Below are 23,249 nucleotides of genomic sequence, written 5' to 3' on the forward strand. Positions count from 1 at the left end.
TCTTTTTCTCTGGTATACTCTTGTGTTTCCATACATAATGTAGCACCCTTGGATCTTAGATTTACATACAGCTCAGATTATCGTTCAGCGCACCCTTTTCTTGTTTATGAAACTTTGAACTTGAACGTCTGGTTAGAAAAGAGTTAAGAAAAGAAGATCTTCCGCTCAACAATCTGCAGAATGGTGCTGCCTGTATGTGAACGCCTCCTGCCCTCCCACTGACACAGGACAGTCCCTTTTAGCTATTTGTGATCCCTTTAAGCCATTTGTGCTCTCTACCTTTAATCCCCAGCTGATCTGCTCCTGCTCCTCCTCACTCCTGCCCTGTACTAAGAGTCCTGCCTGTGCAAAAGTCACAATCCAGGACAGTCCCAGAGCAACCAGTGCAAAGGCGCAGCTCCCAGTACACAATGGCCTGGTGGAAAGTGAGTTCTGCAGGGAGAGACGTCAACCCTGACCTTGCCAGCGAGAGGGAAAGCCCTTCCTTCAATGTGGAGACCCTCACTAACATTCTGGATGAAGGAGCCGAGGAAACCCGCGTCAGAAGAGCAGTAGGTAAGAGCTTCTTCAGGACCCCGGTCTCTGTGTAGGACTTCGCACTTATTCGGCTCGGTTCACACGTTGCTGATTTTGTGCACGTTAACTCCGCAGCATTTTATGGTATCGGCAAAGTAAATTAACTTTAATTTATTATTTTCTCTCTTTTTTTTTCTTTTGTGCAAAATTGACACGGAAACACAACTTTTACAACTATATTTCAACGGAGACCAAAAATCTGAAGGTTACGCTGCTTCTCTGGCATTGCTTTTTTGCCCTTTTTCATGACAACAACAGCAGCCGCAACAACAGCAGCAGCAGCAACAACAACAGCAGCAGCAGCAGCAACAACAACACACACACCTGGCTGCAATTTGTTTGAAGGGGAGAAAAAAGCAATCAGTATTTTACTCACCGTGCCCAGGTCCGGCACCGAGTCTCTGCTGCTGCCCTTAGTGTCTGTCACTCACTGAGCTGAGCAGCTTTGCCCGCGTTGACAGCACATGCTGCTCAGAATCGCTGACTGGGACTAAATGCTGGACCTAGGGATGGTGAATAAAGAAGTTTTTGTTTTTTTATAGGTTTATGCTGCAAATTTTAAGTGTCGTAAAAAAAAAATAATTCTGTATGTAAATGTAGTATAGCTGATTGTCGTTAGATAAAATGCATGGGGATGCGTCTTCTATGCCTTGATATACAGCGAGATGACGGTTTAACCTGCAGCGATGCCTCCAGTTGTGTAATAATGTACCCGCAATCAGTCACCTGGCAGCAAAATGATTATCAGATGTTTCTAAACTACAGGCTGTAAATGTGTTGCATAGTCAAAGCTCGAGAGTCACAACAGGCACGACTGTGCTGAAGTTCATCGGTCAGAAGTAACCTGCACCGATAATGACCACATGCTCCGAACACAATGCAACAGCACCGCAGACAAAGTATCCTGAGCGCCACAGTTTTTAGCCTAAGAGTCGAATATTCCTGAAATGGAGTCTAACCACTTTTCAACCATTTTGTTCAGCTTAGAAAGTTATGAAACTTTGCAAATAACTTTCTTAGGGGGCTTAGTATTCATTCTTGTAAAAAAAATAAAATAAATAAAATAAAACATGCAAGTGGCTTCTAACCCCTGTTTTTTTTATTATTTCCCTGACTTTAGCTGTACAGATATCATAACATGACCATTTGGAGTACAGATGATTGCAGTGATGGGTCAGCTGACCCATTACTGCCATCAGCTGTACTCCAAATGAGTATTTTATGATATCTGTGCAGGCGAATAGACTGGGCAGAGGTTAGACGCCAACTTTATACATTTTTTTTTCAGGAATGAAGACAAACCCCCCCTAATAAAGTCATTTGCAAAAGTTTCATTACTTTCCATGAAGGACAAAGGAGGAGAGGAGGGGGGGGGATAACTCCTTCATTATTTGGCATTCTAATACATGTACGTATCCACTCTAATTTCCCTAGTGAGCGCCATTAACAAGGACCCTGTCTTCAGCCGAGAATTCCTGTACTTCAAGACCCGCGCGGAGAGATATGAAGGAGGCATCAAGAACAGTATCCACTTAAGGCGAAAGATGAAGGAAATGGGATGGGACGAAAACGGACCAGAGATTACCTATATAATCAGGTTACTTATCTAGATCCTTATATATGACTGATAAATGGGAGGCATAATGGGCATCCACCAATGTACCCCAGGGCGGAGCTCTCCAGGTTGGGTCTTTGGCTGCCTGCCGTGGACCCTAAGGAACAGACAAAAGCTATCATTCAACGCTTCTGTCCTCTCCTTTCCAGGCTACATTGTGCTCCTTTCCAGGCTACATTGTGCCCAATGAGCTCTTTGTATTGTTCTCAGTGATCAAATGATCTCTGCCAGCCCACGTTGGCGCTGCCAGTGATAACAAATTATTTCAAGGAAAGCACGTAAACAGGAAAGAAAAAAAAGAAAAAAATTTGCTGCAATACCTGAGATTAAACAAAATAATGCATTTCCACTGTACAGGGGCTAATATTCCAGCCCAAGTTACAGGGGAAATAAGATAAATATTTTTTTTTTACAATTTTTTTTAAGTGTTGAAATGCACCCCAAAGGTCTTTTATGACTTTATGGGGGTCACAATGTGTGAAACTAAAAATAATTAAGTAAAAAAGCCAGTCTAAATTGTGGTTACTAACCCCACTTTCATTGTGGGGTAAAAAAAAGTCTATTATATCAAAAATATTATTATAGAGAGGGGAACATATTTTTTGTGGTCATAAAAAAAAGAAGTGAAAAGCAGACGTTTTTTTTCATTTATTTTCACACTGATAGCAATAAACAGACAGTATGGTAGTAACTTAAAAATGTAGACCTGTGTATGGCTAAAGAAAAACATTTCATGGTATTTGGAAATCTGAACGATAAAAAATTGTTGGCTTTTGAACCGCATGTACTGGGGGGAAAGTGCCTGGTCAGGAATGGGAATAAAAGGCTTCATTAGCCAGTTGAGGACTGAGACAATCTATACAAGAAAGTGCAACTTTCCAATAGTGACACCACTGTGGGTCATTGTTAGTGCGAGTTGACTCTTGATATTCCGGCCTTTTTTTTTTTTTCTACTATTATAGCGCACTGGGAGGAGAAATTGGTTTTAATATACACCATATTTTCAAGAAAACTATCAGTGCCTTGGGCACAGATGAGCAAATTTCCAAGTGGCTGCCTCTTGCAGATAATTATCAAATTTTTGGAACCTATGCACAGACTGAACTGGGACATGGTAAGTTTGTCCATGTCTGTATCTTCAAAATGTATCTGTTCATACATTTATTATATTGACTACCTGTAACTGAGGAGGCTGGTGACCTTGTTATGAAAATACATGTCAGAATGGCTGTATAATCCTCATTTTAAGCTTTAAGAATTCTGCTGAAGAGTTAGGGCGTATGTATGATCAAAAGGGCTGGCAAAGTTTGTTTTGATATTTTTTCCACAAATAAGTAGTACATGTGAAAATAAGAAACTTTTGCAATATATTTTATCAGAGAAAACATCTTCTTTCTCCTACTGACCAATCATGTTCAATTCACTGGTAAAATTTGTCTTCAGTGAATGTAGACTATCTCATAGCTGAGAGAGATGACAGTTAGTGCTTATAAGGTTCTATGGAACTTTCTGTAGAATGTCTTTGGCTCCTCCCCCTCTCTATAGAATTTTATAAGCACCAACTGTCATTTTCTTTCTCAGCAATCTGTGAAAATATTGTCTTCCCTGAATACAGATTTTACCTATGAATTTCAATCCAGGAGGTGAAAGAAGTCGATTTCTCTGATCATCTTATCACAAATGTTTCATATTTTTATGTGGACTATTGATTTCTGAAATAAGAAAATCTAAACGGTAATTACTTTTTAAAAGTTAATAATTGATCCAGGGACAAACAGAAAAGTTAATGACAGATGCATGATTCCTGCCGGTGAAGGCAATCGCTGGAGGTAAGAGGCCAGGATCCGGCGCCATGTCACGGGTTACCAGCTGTGTCGCCATGTTTGTTTTATGTCTCTAGAATTAATTTCTGCGTCGCCGACGCATCGTCTCGAAGCAAATTTTAACCGCTTCTGTTCTGTATTTGCAGGGACATATCTGCGGGGATTAGAAACCACAGCCACTTTTGACCCTAGCACCCAGGAATTTATAATAGACACCCCACAGATAACGGCGACAAAATGGTGGCCCGGAGATTGTACGTAATATCTTTAATTAGTAACGCCTCGAATTTTAGTCTTTTTATTTTTTAGAAAAAAAAATATATTTTTATTTTTTTTTTCATATGTACAGTAGGAAAAACCAGCACTCATGCTGTGGTCCTCGCCCAGCTTTGCAGCAATGGGAAGAAGTACGGCATGCATCCGTTCATAGTCCAGGTTAGAAGTCTTAAGGACCACACACCGCTCCCAGGTAACATCCCGAGTTTAATAGACCATGTAAAGGGAATTGTCTGAGAGGAGCATAATGTAGGGGCTGAGACCCTGATTCCAGCGATGTGTTAGTGGACTGCTTGGTGCTGTTTTGCTAGAATCCTTTCTGTAGATGTAGTCTCAGATTGCAAAATGGTGTATAGCTCTGCCCACAGTCCTGATTGGCAGCTTGCTGCCAATCAGTAGTGAGGGCGTGGTTAGACAAGTTGGCTGGTTTGGCCTGTGACATCTTGTTTTGCAGATAAAGCACTGATTGTATTAAAGCTACAGCCAGCACACAGCCTAATAAGTGAGACATCCCTGTAATCAGGTTTTATTGCCCTACTTTATGCTACTCTACTTTATGCTATGCAAAAACCTGCCGTCAGATTCCCTTTTATTATGTGGACTCCTAGTTTCGCCTTCCAGGACATTGTGGGAAAGGACAGGGCTGCCACCAGGAATTTCAGGGACCCCATACCGGCAAAATTTTGGGGCACCCTTGAAACTTCACCTAGCTCCACCCCAGATCATAATCCATCCCCCCTTCCCATCTGAACCTTCCACAGTCGCACTGCCCACTCTTGGAAAAATTTCACTTCTGCACCTTGGCCTCACCAATTACACATTAACAGTTCCTATCACCAAATCAAATTACATAGCCATCAGTTTTTTGTTTTATGTCGCCATGATGACTCTTGTAGCAGGCCTCTACTGTACTGTAACCTATTAAACATTTCTTAAAATATCCAATACTCTTTTTTAGCTATATCTTTATTTATTGTTCTTTAAGGGAATTTTTGATGTACATTTTTTTAAATGACCAAGAATATCACATACAAGAGACAAATACATCACACCCTGACCAGACCCCATATTACCACCACATAGTGACCAAATAATACCGCATACAAGGCACAAATATCATTACGCCATGACCAGACCACATACTACCACCACATAGTGACCGAATAATAACGCATACAAGGCACAAATACCATCGCACCATGATGAGACCACATATTACCACCACATAGTGACTGAATAAAAGCACATACCATGCACAAATACCACCACACCTTGGCCGGGCCACATATTACAGCACACAGTGATTGAATACTACAATACTGATTTTTAATATACAAAAACCCCCACAATATTAAAATTACCATAAGTGACAAACAGGAGCTCTGTACATAGTACACAGTGTACAGTATATTGTAAGTATACAGGTAATTCAGTGATGTCTCTAGCTGAAGTCCTTCATCTTTGCTTTTCTTCATCAAGCACACACTTTTTCCAGCCAGGACTCGTCTCTGCAGAAAATAACACGATTATCTAGAGCACCGCTTCCAGAGCACATTCTCCCAACTTATGCACTGAAGAAAATAAGAGACATCGTGTCGCCCTGCACAGTAATCACCCCCCTGAAAACAGTATCCTCAAAAATAAAATACATAGTATCCCTTAATTAGCCCAGCGTCGGACTGGAGCACCTTGGGCCCACCAGAGAAAATCATTCTTGGGGCCCACTATGTAGCTGCATAGAAAAAGATACAAGACCACCAATTGTGCCGTAAAACAAGCTAATATCAAGGTATAATATAATGTAGTACACATCTTAATTATGTAGCAGGGGTTGGGGTAGCCCCCTCGTAGAATATAATGTCGCCCCCTCATAGAATATAATGTAGCCTCTCTCATAGAATATAATGTAGCCCCCTCATAAAATATAATGCAGCCCCCTCTCATAGAATATAATGCAGCACCCCACAAAATATAATGCAGTCCCCACCATAGAATATAATGTAGCACCCTCATAGGGTATAAATAATGCAGCCCACCTCATATAGTATAATGCAGCCCACCACAGAATATAATGCAGCCCCCCATAGAGTATACTGCAGCCCCCTCAGAGGGGATAATGCTGCCCCCCCCTCAAATAGTATGATGTAGCCCCTAGAATATAATGTAGTCCCCTGAGAGAATGCAGCCCCAATACAGAATATAATGGAGCCCCCCATAGAGTATACTGTAGCCCCCTCATATAGTAATATGTAGCCCCTCAGAATAGAATGTAGTCCCCTGAGAGAATAATGCAGCCCCACCACAGAATATAATGCACCCCCCCATAGAGTATACTGTAGCCCCCTCATATAGTATGATGTAGTCACCCAGAATATAATGTAGTCTCCTGAGAATAATGCAGTCCCCCCACAGAATATAATGTAGCCCCCTCATAAAGTATAATGCAGCCCCTCTCCACCCCATCATTGTCCTCATCACCACCTCCATCATTGCCTTCTCCCCCACCCCTATCATTCTCCCCCACCACCCCATCACTGCCCATTCCACCACCTCCATCATTGCCTCCTCCCCCACCACCATCATTGTTCATTACATCATCTCCATCATCACCTCCGTCATTGCCTCCCACCACCATCATTGCCCATTTCATCACCTCCATCATTGCCTCCCCCACCACCATCATTGCCTCCCCCACCACCATCATTGCCCATCACCTCCATAATTGCCTCCCCCACCACCACCATCATTGCCCATTTTATCACCTTCATCATTGCCTCCCACCACCATCATTGCCCATCACCTTCATCATTGCCTCCCCCACCATCATTGCCCATCACCTCCATCATTGCCTCTCCCACCATCATTGCCCATCACTTCCATCATTGCCTCCCCTCACCATCATTGCCCATCACTTCCATCATTGCCTCCCTCACCATCATTGCCCATCACCTTCATCATTGTCTTCCCCACCATCAATGCCCATCACCTCTATCATTGCCTCCCACACCATCATTGCCCATCACCTCCATTATTATCTCCCACCACCACCATCATTACCCATCACCTCCATCATTGTCTCCCCCCACCAATGTCATTGTCCTTCCCCACCACACACACACACACACACACACACACACACACACACACACACACACAGCACAGCTCACCTCCCCACAGCAGCAGCACATCCCGGCAGCCTCTTCCTCGCCGGCAGCTTTCTGTATGAGACAACGCGCTGGATGATGATGTCATCCAGCTGGGCTGTCTCAGACAGGAAGCAGGATGCTGGGATGTGCTGCTCTGTGTGTACGTATGTGTATGTGGTGTGCTGCTCTGTGTGTGTCTGTGTGTATGTGGTGCGGTGCTTTGTGTGTCTGCGTGTGTGTGTATGTGGTGTGGTGATTTGTGTGTGTGCATGTGTGTGTGTGTGTGGTGCAGTGTTGGGGCTTTACATGCGGGCAGTGTTATCTGCAGCCTGTGGTTAACGCCGCCCGCTATTAAAGAGAAATGGTATTCAGACCTCTCCACGCCCATAGGGGCGTGGGGAAGCGTGAATATTCATTTTGCTTTAGCAGCGGGGACAGGATCCTGTCTCCAGCTGCTGCTACGATGGCACAGGGTGGGTCCCCTTGACTCAGGGGCCCCATAGCCACTGGTTTGGAGCCCCTGGAGCAGTGGGGACCCTAGGCAGCTGCTGGCCAGTATGCCAGCAGCAGGTGTCAGTGCCTGGGCCCACCGAATAATCCTCTGGTTCTCCGGTGGGCCAGTCCGAGCCTGCATTAGCCCCTACACCTACAGTGATAATGTCCCACATCCTTGCCCCTTCCTGTAATAATGTGCCTCATTCCTGGCCCCCATGTGTCTCCATCCTACAAAAAAAATAAAAATTCTCCTTACCTGGCCACAGTCCCGCGATGTCCTCTCTTTCTCATCCAATTGAGGAACTGGTGCATGGCAGTGACGTCATCCGACATGCGCACCAACGTTAGCTGCTGGCCTCTGATTGGCTGGCATCTGTTAACTAACGCAGTGCAGGAAGATGATGGTCGAAGCAGAGGACGCACGTTCAGTTACTGAATTGGCTGGATTTTGCCCCTGTGGCCTGATGAGAAGAAGCAAAGAGACGTGGGGTTTTGACAGGAACCTTACCCTCCTTGCTTCTGCTCACTGGGCCCCATACGCCAATATGTCCTGATGGCGGCACTGGGCAAGGAAACCGAGCAAGAAGTTTTCATTTTCCCCTACTGCACCACCACTGGTGAAATGAGGTATTACACAGTGTCTATTCAAATCAATGGTTTGTGTGTGGCCTTGACCAAGAGCAAAAATTGGGTACTTTTGAGCTAACAAACCTTCTTTAAAATAAAATACAGACCCCTTCAGGGGTAATTAAGATTGCCTTGTGCAGGCATGTACTACGGAGGACAGAGAATGAACGTCAATCCGATATTGCAGCCAGCATGCAGCCAGCGGGTAAGGAAAGGGCGAATCAAACACCCGAAAACCCCGCCCCTATGGCTGAAGATTGTTCCCTCCAAATTCAGGTGACAGAGTCCCTTTAATCACCAGGACAGATCATGTTTCCTTTTGTTCCAGGTATATCTGTTGGGGACATTGGGCCTAAGATGTCCTTTGAGAATATTGACAATGGTTATCTCATAATGAGGAATATTCGAGTCCCAAAGGAAAACATGCTGAGCAGATACTCGCAGGTATGGAGGCTATTCTGTGTATTCAGCACCACAGAGCCCATATAATATTAAAGAGCAGCTACAGTCAAGGACTAGCATTGGGTGGGGATGAACTGGGGAACTGCCCAGGACTTACATCACCAAAAGGGCCCCTGGCCAGAACAAGTCAGAAACCGCACTAATAAAGCCAGTGCTGCATTATAGGTCCAGTTTTGAAGGTTAGAAGAATCTTTGGCGATTATTGTGGTCATGTGACCAAAGGTCCTTCACCAGAGGTGTAACTAGAGTCCAATGAAAACATTTTAACCTCCCGTGTCCCCTTCCCTCAACCCTCGTATGTTGGTCAGATGTATGGGTCTTTTGTAGCTTTCTGAATCCTAAAGCGACATACGAGTTGCCCCTCCTATTTATGTCATAACTAGATGGTGGCCCAATTCTAACGCATCGGGTATTCTAGAATATGCATGTCCACGTAGTATATTGTCCAGCCATGTAGTATATTGCCCAGCCACATTGTATATTGTACAGTGACGTAGTATATTGCCCAGTCACGTAGTATATTGCACAGCGACGTAGTATACAGCACAGAGCCACGTAGTATATTGCCCAGCCACGTAGTATACAGCACAGAGCCACGTAGTATACTGCCCAGTCACGTAGTATATAGCACAGCACACGCAGTATATAACAGTGGCCACGTAGTATGTAGCACAGCCCACGGAGTATATCACACAGCCCACATAGTATATAACACTGCCTATGTAGTATACAGCACAGAGCCACGCGGTATGTAACACAGCCCATGTAGTATACAGCAGTGTGGGCACCATATCCCTGTTAAAAAAATAATTAAAATAAAAAATTAGATATATACTCACCTCCTGGGATCCAGCAGAGCTCCGGCGATAGGCGCGCGGCTGGCGCCATCTTCCGTTCCCAGGATGCATTGCGAAAGTACCCAGATAACTTAGCGGTCTCGCGAGACGGAAGATGGCAGCAGGCGTGAGCGGCTCAGCGGACAACGAAGGGCGAGTATAGCAGAATTTTTGTTTTTTTTTTATTATTTTTAACATTAAATTTTTTTTACTATTGATGCCGCATAGGCAGCATCAATAGTAAAAGGTTGGGGACACACAGGGTTAATAGTGGCGGTAACGGAGTGCATTACCCGCGGCATAACGCGGTCCGTTACTGCCGGCATTAACCCTGTGTGAGCGGTCAGTGGAGGGGAGTATGCGGGCGACAGGCACTGACTGCGGGTAGTAAGGAGCGGCCATTTTCTTCCGGACTGTGCCCGTCGCTGATTGGTCGTGGCTGTTTTGCCACGACCAGTCAGCGACTTGCATTTCCAGAACACACAGAGGCCGCGACCAATGAATATCCGTGACAGACAGACAGACGGAAGTGACCTTTAGACAATTATATAGTAGATGTCTCCATTCCTGGGCCCTTTCTAGGTATGTACTGTATGTGCTTCATCCTTGGCCCCATCCTGGTATATATGCACCCCCCCCCGGTATATTAATACCAGGAAGGGGACCAGGATAGTGGAGCAAATAAATCAGGAAGGGGCCCAGGATGAAGCACATATATATCAGAAAGGGGGGACATATATATACACCCCACGCACTTCCTACAATCCTTAATGGTATATATATGTGCTACATCCCGAGCCCCTTCCTGGTATATATGTACCCAATCCTGGGTCCCTTCCTGCTATATATGTCCCCCCTTCCTGATGTATATATGCTTCATCCTGGGCCCCTTCCTGGTATATATATGCCTCTAAACTGGGCCCCTCCTAGTATGTATATACCTCTATCCTGGGCCCCTTCCTGGTATGTATGCATCTCCTATCCCGGGCCCTTTCCGGGTATGTATGTACCTCCATCCTGGGCCCCTTCCTGGTATGTAGGCCCCTCTATTCTGGTCCCCTTCCTGGTAGTTAGGCCCATCCATCCTGGTCCTCTTCATGGTATATAGGCCCCTCCATCCTGGGCCCCTTACCGGTACATATGCCCCTCCATCCTTGGCCCCTTCCTGGTATGTATGCCCCTCCATCCTGTGCCCCTTCCTGGTACGTATGCACCTCCATCCTGGGCCCCTTCCTGGTATGTATGCCTCTCCATCCTGGGCCCCTTCCTGGTACGTAGTATGCCCCTGCATCGTGGGCCCCTTCCTGGTACGTATGCCCCTCCATCCTAGGCCCCTTCCTGGTACGTATGCCCCTCTGTTGTGAATTCTGTGGCAGAGCTCCCTCCTGTGGTCACAAGTGGTACTTCGGCTGATTCTCTCTGTGAGCTTCCGTTGGTGGAGGAGAGTGGTACTGCGGCTTCTGAGTTTCCTTCCTCAGGTGATGTGGTGAAGTCGTTAGGTGCTGCTCTATTTAACTCCACCTAGTGCTTTGATCCTGGCCTCCAGTCAATGTTCTAGTATTGGACCTGTTTCCTCCTGGATCGTTCCTGTGGCCTGCTGCTCTGCATAGCTAAGTTTCGCTTTTGCTATTTTGTTTGCTGTTTTTTCTGTCCAGCTTGCTTATTTGTTTTTTACTTGCTTGCTGGAAGCTCTGGGACGCAGAGGGTGTACCTCCGTACCGTTAGTTCGGTACGGAGGGTCTTTTTGCCCCTTTGCGTGGTTTTTTGTAGGGTTTTGTGTTGACCGCAAAATTTCCTTTCCTATCCTCGCTCTGTTCAGAAAGTTGGGCCTCACTTTGCTAAATCTATTTCATCTCTACGTTTGTCTTTTCATCTTAACTCACAGTCATTATATGTGGGGGCTGCCTTTTCCTTTGGGGTATTTCTCTGAGGCAAGGTAGGCTTATTTTCTATCTTCAGGCTAGCTAGTTTCTCAGGCTGTGCCGAGTTGCATAGGGAGCGTTAGGCGCAATCCACGGCTGCCTCTAGTGTGGTTGGAGAGGATTAGGGATTGCGGTCAGCAGAGTTCCCACGTCTCAGAGCTCGTTCTATGTTTTTGGGTTATTGTCAGGTCACTGTATGTGCTCTGACTTCTATGTCCATTGTGGTACTGAATTACCTTATCATAACACCCCTCCATCCTGGGCCCCTTCCGGGTATTTAGGTCCCTCCATCCTGAGCCCCTTCCTGGTATGTATGCACCTTATATGCTGGGCCCCTTCCTGGTATGTAGGCCCCTCCATCCTGGTCGCCTTCCTGGTACGTATGCCCCTCCATTCTCGGCCCTTCCCTGGTACATATGCCCCTCCATCCTGGTCTCCTTCATGGTATATAAGCCCCTCCATCCTGGGTCCCTTATCGGTACATATGTCCCTCCATCCTGGGCCCCTTCCTGGTATGTAGGCTCCTCCATCCTGGGCCCCTTCCTGGTACGTAGGCTCCTCCATCCTGGGCCCCTTCCTGGTACGTATACCCTCCATCCTGGACCCTTCCTGGTATGTATGCTTCTCCATCCTGGGCCCCTTCCTGGTATGTAGACCCCTCCATCCTGGGCTCCTTCCCGATACATATGCCCCTCCATCCTGGGCTCCTTCCTGGTAGATATGCCCCTCCATCCAGGGCCCCTTAATGGTACGTATGCCCCTCCATCATGGGCCTCTTCCTGGTATCTTGGCCCCTCCATCCTGGGCCCCTTCCTGGTACGTATGCCCCTCCATCATGGGCCTCTTCCTGGTATGTTGGCCCCTCCATCCTGGTCTCCTTCCTGGTATGTATGCCCCTCCTTTCTGGGCTCCTTCCTGGTATGTATGCCCCTCCTTCCTGGGCCCCTTCCTGGTAGATATGCCCCTCCATCCTGGGCTCCTTCCCGGTACATATGCCCCTCCATCCTGGGCTCCTTCCCGGTAGATATGCCCCTCCATCCGAGGCCCCTTCCTGGTAGATATGCCCCTCCATCCTGGGCTCCTTCCCGGTAGATATGCCCCTCCATCCTGGTCTCCTTCCTAGTACGTATGCCCCTCCGTCCTGGGCTCCTTCCTGGTATTTATGCCCCTCTATCCTGGGCCATTTCCTGGTATGTAGGCTCCTCCATCCTGGGCCCCTTCCTGGTATGTATGCCCCTCCATCCTGGGCCCCTTCCTGGTATGTATGCCCCTCCATCCTGGGCCCCTTCCTGGTATGTATGCCCCTCCATCCTGGGCCCCTTCCTGGTAGATATGCCCCTCCATCCTGGGCTCCTTCCCGGTACATATGCCCCTCCATCCTGGGCTCCTTCCTGGTATGTATGCCCCTCCTTCCTGGGCCCCTTCCTGGTATGTAGGCTCCTCCATCCTGGGCCCCTTCCTGGTACAGTTAGGGCCAGAAATATTTGGACAGTGACACAAGTTTTGTTATTTTAGCTGTTTACAAAAACATGTTCAGAAATACAATTATATATATAATATGGGCTGAAAGTGCACACTCCCAGCTGCAATATGATAGTTTCCACATCCAAATCGGAGAAAGGGTTTAGGAATCATAGCTCTGTAATGCATAGCGTCCTCTTTTTCAAGGGACCAAAAGTAATTGGACAATGGACTCTAAGGGCTGCAATTAACTCTGAAGGCGTCTCCCTCGTTAACCTGTAATCAATGAAGTAGTTAAAAGGTCAGGGGTGGATTCCAGGTGTGTGGTTTTGCATTTGGAAGCTGTTGCTGTGAGCAGACAACATGCGGTCAAAGGAACTCTCAATTGAGGTGAAGCAGAACATCCTGAGGCTGAAAAAAAAGAAAAAATCCATCAGAGAGATAGCAGACATGCTTGGAGTAGCAAAATCAACAGTTGGGTACATTCTGAGAAAAAAGGAATTGACTGGTGAGCTTGGGAACTCAAAAAGGCCTGGGCGTCCACGGATGACAACAGTGGTGGATGATGGCCGCATACTTAATTTGGTGAAGAAGAACCAGTTCACAACATCAACTGAAGTCCAGAACACTCTCAGTGAAGTAGGTGTATCTGTCTCTAAGTCAACAGTAAAGAGAAGACTCCATGACAGTAAATACAAAGGGTTCACATCTAGATGCAAACCATTCATCAATACCAAAAATAGACAGGCCAGAGTTAAATTTGCAGAAAAACACCTCAAGAAGCCAGCTCAGTTCTGGAAAAGTATTCTATGGACAGATGAGACAAAGATCAACCTGTACCAGAATGATGGGAAGAAAAAAGTTTGGAGAAGAAAGGGAACGGCACATGATCCAAGGCACACCACATCCTCTGTAAAACATGGTGGAGGCAACGTGATGGCATGGGCATGCATGGCTTTCAATGGCACTGGGTCATTTGTGTTTATTGATGACATAAGAGCAGACAAGAGTAGCCGGATGAATTCTGAAGTGTACCGGGATATACTTTCAGCCCAGATTCAGCCAAATGCTGCAAAGTTGATTGGACGGCGCTTCATAGTACAGATGGACAATGACCCCAAGCATACAGCCAAAGCTACCCAGGAGTTCATGAGTGCCAAAAAGTGGAACATTCTGCAATGGCCAAGTCAATCTCCAAATCTAAACCCAATTGAGCATGCATTTCACTTGCTGAAATCCAGACTTAAGACGGAAAGACCCACAAACAAGCAAGACCTGAAGGCTGCGGCTGTAAAGGCCTGGCAAAGCATTAAGAAGGAGGAAACCCAGCGTTTGGTGATGTCCATGGGTTCCAGACTTAAGGCAGTGATTGCCTCCAAAGGATTTGCAACAATATATTGAAAATAAAAATATTTTGTTTGGGTTATGTTTATTTGTCCAATTACTTTTGACCTCCTAAAATGTGGAGTGTTTGTAAAGAAATGTGTACAATTCCTACATTTTCTATCAGATATTTTTGTTCAACCCTTCAAATTAAACGTTACAATCTGCACTTGAATTCTGTTGTAGAGGTTTCATTTCAAATCCAATGTGGTGGCATGCAGAGCCCAACTCGCGAAAATTGTGTCACTGTCCAAACATTTCTGGCCCTAACTGTATGTATGCCCCTCCATCCTGGGCCCCTTCCTGGTATGTTGGCCCCTCCATCCTGGGCCCCTTCCTGGTATGTTGGCCCCTCCATCCTGGGCCCCTTCCTGGTAGATATGCCCCTCCGTCCATGGAGAACATGTCGTCGGGGCGGCTACCGGTATATTCACATTGTACCGTACAGACATCTCATGTGGGTTTCCTCCTGGTCACCAGGTTCTGCCCGATGGCTCTTATATCAAACGTGGATCTGACAAGATAAATTATTTCACCATGATTGCGGTGAGGGTTGGCATGCTGCAGGACGAGGTGCTGGAGGCGCTGATGAAGGCCTGCACCATCTCTGTCCGATACTCGGCTGTCAGACGCCAATCGGAGTTAAAGCCGGGGTAAGTCTGCCGTGTATTTGTCGCCAGGAACCTATGTCTACATTTTAAGTCAAGTTTTTTTAAACTTCTATTCAGCCATTAAAAGGGATATTCCATCTCTAAGATCCTATCCCAATATGTAGTAGGTGTAATCATAATATTAGCAAATACCTACAATTAGAAATGTAGTATAGTTCTTCTGATTTGCTATGTTGTTTACCCCATGTGGAGGGTATTGCAGTAGCTTCGGTATCCATGGTTATGACCACTAACTGTCACTATATGAGAAGTTTCCATGGTTGCGCCTAAAGTTACTTCAATGCCCTGCACATGGGATAAGTGACATAGTGAATCAGAAGAACTATACATTTCTAATCGGAGGTATTTAGCTACTATTATCATTATTACAACTACTATATATTGGCATAGGATATTGGAGATAGGTATACCCCATTAAATAAGCAATCACATTTTTTTTTTTGGATAACAAATAGCAACCATAACTGTCACCCAACTTTTTTTTTTTTTTTTAATATCCGAATTAAAAACTTCCATAGTCCTGTGTAATATAGACAGTCTTATCAGTGACTTTGCATCAACTTCTAGTGACATCATAGGTTCACTTGGTGACATCACTCGTACTTGTTTATGCTCCATAATGGTAGCCTCTGCTTAAAGGGGTTGTCCACTTTCTGTTATTGATCTGTTGAAATGTTAAGTGTGAAGTGTACAATCTCCCTGCGGCGCCTCCGCAGGGGAAATAAGTAATAACATGGTTCTAACTGAAATGAATGAGATATCTGTGCAATTCATAGGACACCAGAGAGGATGAGTTTTACTAAATAATTACTCCCTGAAATGGTAGTTGAAAATTGGTTTTCTAAACTATACAATCCATTGTAGCTTAAGGGGAATGTGTCATCAGAAAATTATCAATTGTTTAAATGTAATTTTAATTTTTCATATCACAATTTGTATTAAAATTAGAAATGTTAAAACTTTCACACTGACCATGATGGTCTTTTATTTATTTTTTTTAAATTTTTTTAAGACTAACTTCCTCTATTGGGAAATTCACAGGTACATTAGCAACACAAAACCTGTTTTGTGTGGGGTGTTTTTTTTTAATATATATATTTTTTTAATACAGCTCTTTTTGTGCCGACACATCCCCTTTAAATAGAAACTAAAGCTTTTCCCGTAGTAGAATAATTGTATGAAAACATCAGACACTTCAATTGTGGTCACATTTTTATGTTCATTATTTTTTTTTTCCCTAATTTTTCTGATCTTTATTAATTTTTTCCCGTAGGGACCGAGAACCAAAAATCCTTGACTACCAAACTCAGCAGCAAAAACTTTTACCCATGGTGGCAACCTGTTATTCCATCCATTTCACAGCCAAATATGTGGCAAAATTTTATGACGAAGTGTACGGCGAGATCCGGAAGGAGAACTTCAGCTTGCTTCCCGAGGTACCATGATGGTTTTTGTTAAAATCTTGTATTTTGGCAATAGAATGTGAATAAAGATCTGATATACAGTATATATGTGCACTACGAACCAAACATTGCATTACTTTAGATAAAAAAAAAATTATAAAAAAACTGCATGGAAAACAGTGTCCCCATTGAATGGCACCTATACCTTATTGTTGGTCCCTTGTGGGCTGCAGAAAAAAATGATTTCTCTGCCAGTGCAGAATTCAAGAACACAACTAATCCATTCATATAAGTTGAGCTGAAAGGCGATTATACCATGAACAACCTATGATAAGTGAGGATTCAACTGGTGGCACCCGCACTTATCACCAAAACAGGGTTATTAAATTTCAATAGGAATATAAATGCAGCATAAATATAAATAATGCAGCATTAACTATGTGTGTATTCACTATATGAATAATAGAAATACTATCAATAAGGTGAATAACCAGAAATAAAAAAATATATATGATATTTTATTGATTTATATAAGAAGTGATTTTTTAAAAATAGGAAACAGGGGAAGGGAGCCATACAGAATGAAAATTCACAATAAAATGTATAGAGAGTGGGTATAGTATTAATGGAAACATGTTCCCCAAGTTCTGTGTATAAATATGGTACAGGTTCATTAAAAATGCAAGTTAATGTTAAATTGAGGGTCTCTAATACTTACCATTTACCTGTCAACAAACATTAAAAAGGCAAACATGCCATGCGAATAACAGAAGAAAAAGAAAACCCCAGGACTCGAAACGTATGGAATATGATAGTTATATTCCCAGAATTAAATTTTATAGGCCTAGTACTTCTTGAGAAAGCCACCTGGCGAAACGTACGTCGGAGTCCTGAGCTTTCTTTTCTCGTGTTGTTCCCCATTACTTGGTATGTCTGTATTGATCTATACGGAGGATATTCTACACTTGCCATTCTGTCCATTTGACAATTATTTGTAAGCATAGAAAATACTCATTACATATCAAGACAGACATGCCATGTAATAGGGAATAACAGGAAACATAACCTCAAGACTCCAACGTACGTTTCGCCAGATGGCTTTCTCAAGGAGCGCTAGACCTATAAAATGTAATTCTAGGAATAGAACTATCATTTTCTGTCCTGGGTTTTTTTTTTTCTGTCTTATTCCTATGTGTGTTTGCCTTTTTGGTATGTATTGAGGGTCTGTTATACTTGCCGTTTAGTTGTATTTTTAAATGGTCCTGTTACCATATTTATACACAGACCTATAAATTTAATTCTCTAAGTTGGTCCGCTCTAGATTTGAATGAAGCGACATGCAATCGTGGTCCGTGAACTGGGACTTGAAGAATAAAATAAGTAGAGCGCCTCTGTTTAAAACTATGGGCACTGCGTCTGAGCTCCTTTTGCCTGTGCCACCATATGATTCTGCATTATTAGTAACCTGTTGGGACCTGGTCACCCTGATACGACTCTATAAAAATATCTTCTAGACTGTATAACACACTTTTGTCCTCTCCATACTTTTAGCTCCATGCTCTCACATCCGGAATCAAGGCTTTTGCAACAGAGATAAGTTCCAATGGCGTAGAAATTTGCCGCAAAGCATGTGGTGGCCACGGCTACTCCCTGTACAGCGGTATACCCAGCCTCTACACCAGGATTTGTGCCTCATGTACTTACGAAGGAGAGAATACCGTCCTGCACTTGCAGGTGGCGAGGTACTGCTAAGGAACGAGATCTGATATTACTTTGTTATTTTTATGTTTTTAAGTTTTCATTTATTTATGTTCTAGATTTTTGCTTAAATGTTTTGCTGGCGCCCAGTCAGGGACACCATTACCAACCAGCACCGCCTATCTCTCCTCTCCACCTGCCGGCGGCTGCCATGCGAGGACGCCCGCTGACTTCCTGAATCCAGAGGTGTACTTGAAGGCGTACGAGCACAGGGCGTACAGGTAAATGGAGGTTGTCACACGACTTTACTAACTTTTAAGAATGTTTTAACTCCCAGGATTTTTTTTTCCCCTCCAAAAAAACAAACAAAAAAAAACAACAAAAAACATTACAAGAGGGTCTCAATGTGGACTATACAAACTACCCTTGCACAGGAATTTTGCTTTCCAGCTGTGATTTTGGAGGTTAAAAGAAGGGGGGATCCCAAAATATTCAGGATGATTAGGAGGTAATGGTGATGGGGACTGGCGGACAGATCAAATACTCCCTCCAAACATAAGGAATTGGAGCAATGCCTACTTAAAGTAGTTATCCCCCAAAAATACATAAGATACAGGTGATCAGTGCATGATCACTGGGGGTCTGACTGCTGGTATTCCCACCAATCCCCAAAACGGGGTCCCAATAGTCCCCCGTCTGAATGGGGCACATGCTATTATTGCTCCATTACTGTCCATACAAGGGTCGCACATGCTCCATTTTCTTCATTCTATGCACATAGTGAACTTTGTCACATCCCCTTTCATTTTGGGGGCTCAGCGAGGGTCTCTGCAGCCAGAACTGTAAACTTCTCATTCCCCCCGATAAATCGGTGATTAATGTTCTTTATGGGACAACGATTTTGAAAGGGAAACGATCATCCAAAAACGGAACATGTACTCACCGGGACCGGATGCAAAATCATTATCTGGTTCCGACAACCATCACTCCCCACTAACATTTTAGTGCCGCGTTCTTATGTGGCGGAGGGGCTGTTGTGAAATCGTATATATAATTTATATTTTTCAGTCTCGTCGCATCTGCAGCAAACAAAATGCAGAGCCTGTTGAAGTCGGGGTCTGAGCAATATGTGGCGTGGAACAGAACATCCGTTGAGCTTGTGAAAACCTCAATAGTAAGTATGTGCTCACATTTACTGCCTGGCTACTTGACGTCGGGAGGCAGGAAAAAAAAAACCTTTTCTTGTTTATATCCCTTTGAGGATGGAGTGGCCTTACGCATGGTTGACCGCTGCTCCATTCATGCTCTGCTGAGCGCTTTTTTTCAGGAGTGGTGGTGGAGAGTCTGACCCGGTGGTCGGTCGAGCGTCGGACCCGGTGGTCGGTCGAGCGTCGGACCCGGTGGTCGGTCGAGCGTCGGACCCGGTGGTCGGTCGAGCGTCGGACCCGGTGGTCGGTCGAGCGTCGGACCCGGTGGGCGGTCGAGCTTCTGACCCGGTTGGCGGTCGAGCTTCTGACCCGGTGGGCGGTCGAGCGTCGGACCCGGTGGGCGGTCGAGCGTCGGACCCGGTGGGCGGTCGAGCGTCGGACCCGGTGGGCGGTCGAGCGTCGGACCCGGTGGGCGGTCGAGCGTCGGACCCGGTGGTCGGTCGAGCGTCGGACCCGGTGGTCGGTCGAGCGTCGGACCCGGCGGGCGGTCGAGCGTCGGACCCGGCGGGCGGTCGAGCTTCTGACCCGGCGGGCGGTCGAGCTTCTGACCCGGCGGGCGGTCGAGCTTCTGACCCGGCGGGCGGTCGAGCTTCTGACCCGGTGGGCGGTCGAGCGTCTGACCCGGTGGGCGGTCGAACTTTGAACCTGGTGGTCGGTCAGGCTTCTGACCTGGGGGGGTCAGTCGAGCATCTAACCTGGTGCTCCATCCTGGGCTAAAATTTCCCCCTTATATCAACCCGCGCAAGTCCTAGCGGTTGGACCTAAACCAGTCAATAAGTGATTCCCTTAAGGAATGCAAGAACTCTGACCTTGTCCTCTGTCTTTTAGGCGCATTCACATTTGTTGACAGTGAAGATTTTCATCTCGGCTCTGAATTTGGTCTCCGATCATCCTGAGATTAAGGTCGTCCTGAAGCGACTGTGTGACCTGTATGCGTTGCATGGGATATTCACAAGTGCTGGGGACTTCCTCCAACATGGCTACCTATCAGGGAAACAGCTGGACATGGCCACAACTGCTTACCTGGGGCTCCTGGCTGAGCTGCGGTGAGCGCAATATTTGGTGCATAGCGTTGTACAGGGATTTTGAAGAAATATTTCAATGTAAATTATTTTTCCCCTTTTTATCTGCAGGAAAGATGCTGTTCTACTTGTCGATGCGTTTGATTTTACAGATGACCAGTTGTTATCAGCTATCGGGACCTATGATGGGAATGTATACCATAACCTGCTGGAGTGGGCACAGAAAAACCCTGAGAACAAAAAGGTGATGGTGGCCTAGTTCTGGAATTGTGACCAATACTATCTTCTTCAAGATCTGCAGTCATCCTGTCAAAGGACAGATAAAAGTCATAACCAAGTAGGATCCCTTTAAGAAAAATAAAAAAAAAGCAATTTTATATATCCAATAAGAAAGTTGATCCCTTTTTCTCTCACATCTAGAAGTGCACTGAGGCGTGACTATGCACAACTAGCTCCTCAGCCTCACGCTGTATTCCCTGCCTAGCGCCTCTACCCTCTGGTTGATTGACAGGTTGTTTGCCCCCTGCACACGGCAGGGAATACAGCGTGAGACCGAGGCGCTGTAAGCAGATCATCACGCAACGATGTTCCTCCAAACACATACAGAACTTCAAAATGTAATTTCTCGCTGCTAGACTCATCACTTTAAGATCAACTTCCTTATTGTCCTTTGTTGGAGAAAGCGTGGTAGTGGTTAGCGGGGTGGTAATACCCCTTTAAATCCCCTATAACAAAAGTTCTGCCTCTGCTTGTGTAGATTTTCAATTGACTAAGGAAACCTTAGGCTGCGTTCACATGTTGAGGCCGCAATGTGGCTTTTTTTTTTCTTGCTGGAACAATTTTCTACAGTTTTCAAAACAAAAAAAGACAGTGTGAGCATAGTCTTACAGACCAGACAATGCTTCTGTCACGACACAGCTGTCGGGTGACCCAAGACCAGGGGCTCCTTCTCTGTTCTTAACACTTGGGGGCGCCCTAGCTCGCCCTGTTCCTCGAGATACTTCTGAAGGTGAAGATGTCAGGGCCTCTACCCTTGCCTAAACTCCCTCCGTCTGTTCTCTTCCCCCACCCACGGAAGAGGGGGCGCTACTGTGCACTGTAATACACCAATGCGACAAAGAAGGAAACACAGAAAATTACAGGCATGCAAAATATTCATTCACATGTAACCGCCGAATGCATCGGGGCATGGAGGTAGGGGAATAAACCAAAATAGGGGATAAGGAATTACCACTCATACAAACCAAACAACAATCACTGATAACTCCTCCAACTCGCCTTCTCATAAGAACTCCTCTCCCTCTATTAGCCATGCAGCAAATGCTAGCTCTGACAAGGATTTGTAACAGAGCCCAGATTATAAAGGGAGCGGCTAACCGAGCTCAGCTGTGAGCACAGGGATTTCCAACATGGCCGATTAACCCCTGTTCTGCCAGAAGAAAGAAACATTTAAAATTAAGGAGAAGTTCTTCTCAGCACTGGAGTAGGAGCAATGAGATGTTGCGTTCTTCTGGCTCCACACTGTCGCGGTAACCCTGTGACAGCTCCCTGATAGGGAAAAGTATGTGAATGGGTAGGAAGAAAGTAGCCTCTTTGCACCACATGCATCTAGAATTCAGTGTCTGATCCTTTTAATGAGTCTCTACCCGTGACTTATGCCCCAAAAAAACCACCCCACCAGGTGCAGATTTCAGTTGGAGACACCTTTTAGTGAGCAGAACTGCAGGGGTTACATGTTCTCTCTGCAGGAGACACCAGCAGTCCAGATACAATACTGATTCTCCTCTGCTATATGTGACCCTGGCCTCACTTTTTTTTATTATTTATTCTCGCAGGTGAATCCAGTGTTTGAGACCTACCTGAAGCCATACATGCAAAGCAACCAATCCAAATTATGAAGAGGATGCTCCTACAAGACCCTAGATGCTGCAGGAAGTTTTTTTTTTCGTTTTGCTTGCAGTTCTTACCAGCCGCTGATACTGGCAGCTTCGATACATTTTTTATATTGTAATACATAAGAGTGGCGGGAAAGGACCCAAGACCTCGCCTCTACTGGCGTTGGCCAACGTCTGGAAGCAGAAAATGAATTCATCTGGACTTGGGTCTTGTGAACCCCCGAAACTGCCCTCTTTGTGGCAAATGTCACGATTGTCCCACAGCGTCGTGTGCAGAAGGAAAATAGAATGTGAAAACTAAACTAAATCCATAATAACGTGTCCTGAGTGTCGACTGCGATCTCATGTGCAATTGTATAAAAAGAAAAAAAAATATATTGTATAATGCCAATAATAAGATTATAGGTTTATTCCCTTCTTCAGAGATGGATATGGCCGGCTAGTGCCGCTCTTGCTATACTTTGTTGACTTGTATTGCAGTGATGACCGCTGCAGCCAATCACTGTTCTCAGCGGTACACATTTACATCACTGCTGAAGTCAGTAATTGGCTGCAGAACTCGTGGCACATCACAGCAGCTGCGGCACAAGTCAACAAAGACTGTTGGGACCACCAAAGAAAGGTACTGAAGAAGTAGTGGGGTATTTACTAGGTTATTTCTTTACTTTTTAAAGTGGTTCTACTAAATCCTGGACTACTCTTGCGCAGGTAGCCTCTTCTCCTGTTCCGT

At 45.2% G+C, this 23,249-nt stretch overlaps 1 protein-coding gene across 1 annotated transcript; it reads left to right on the forward strand.

Moving 5' to 3' along the window:
- The first annotated feature begins 244 nt into the window (after window positions 1-244).
- ACOX2 (acyl-CoA oxidase 2) lies at window positions 245-22,916 on the forward strand. Its single transcript, XM_069736642.1, has 14 exons — window positions 245-555; window positions 2,011-2,173; window positions 3,154-3,305; window positions 4,161-4,268; window positions 4,364-4,483; window positions 8,887-9,002; window positions 15,103-15,275; window positions 16,567-16,729; window positions 18,248-18,438; window positions 18,514-18,675; window positions 19,463-19,568; window positions 20,431-20,648; window positions 20,736-20,868; window positions 22,460-22,916. The coding sequence occupies exons 1-14, from the start codon at window positions 411-413 to the stop codon at window positions 22,520-22,522; spliced, it is 2,013 nt and encodes a 670-aa protein (XP_069592743.1). The 5' UTR covers window positions 245-410; the 3' UTR covers window positions 22,523-22,916.
- The last annotated feature ends 333 nt before the right edge of the window (window positions 22,917-23,249 follow it).

The sequence above is a fragment of the Ranitomeya imitator genome, chromosome 8 (assembly GCF_032444005.1).
Source record: "Ranitomeya imitator isolate aRanImi1 chromosome 8, aRanImi1.pri, whole genome shotgun sequence".
Taxonomy (NCBI): domain Eukaryota; kingdom Metazoa; phylum Chordata; class Amphibia; order Anura; family Dendrobatidae; genus Ranitomeya; species Ranitomeya imitator.

Excerpts from the sequence above, each read along its gene's own strand:
- ACOX2 (XM_069736642.1), top strand. The coding sequence starts at position 411 with ATGGCCTGGTGGAAAGTGAGTTCTGCAGGGAGAGACGTCAACCCTGAC. Across the intron at positions 9,003-15,102 it reads TGCTGAGCAGATACTCGCAG|GTTCTGCCCGATGGCTCTTA; the intron begins GTATGGAGGCTA and ends CCTGGTCACCAG. Across the intron at positions 16,730-18,247 it reads ACTTCAGCTTGCTTCCCGAG|CTCCATGCTCTCACATCCGG; the intron begins GTACCATGATGG and ends CCATACTTTTAG.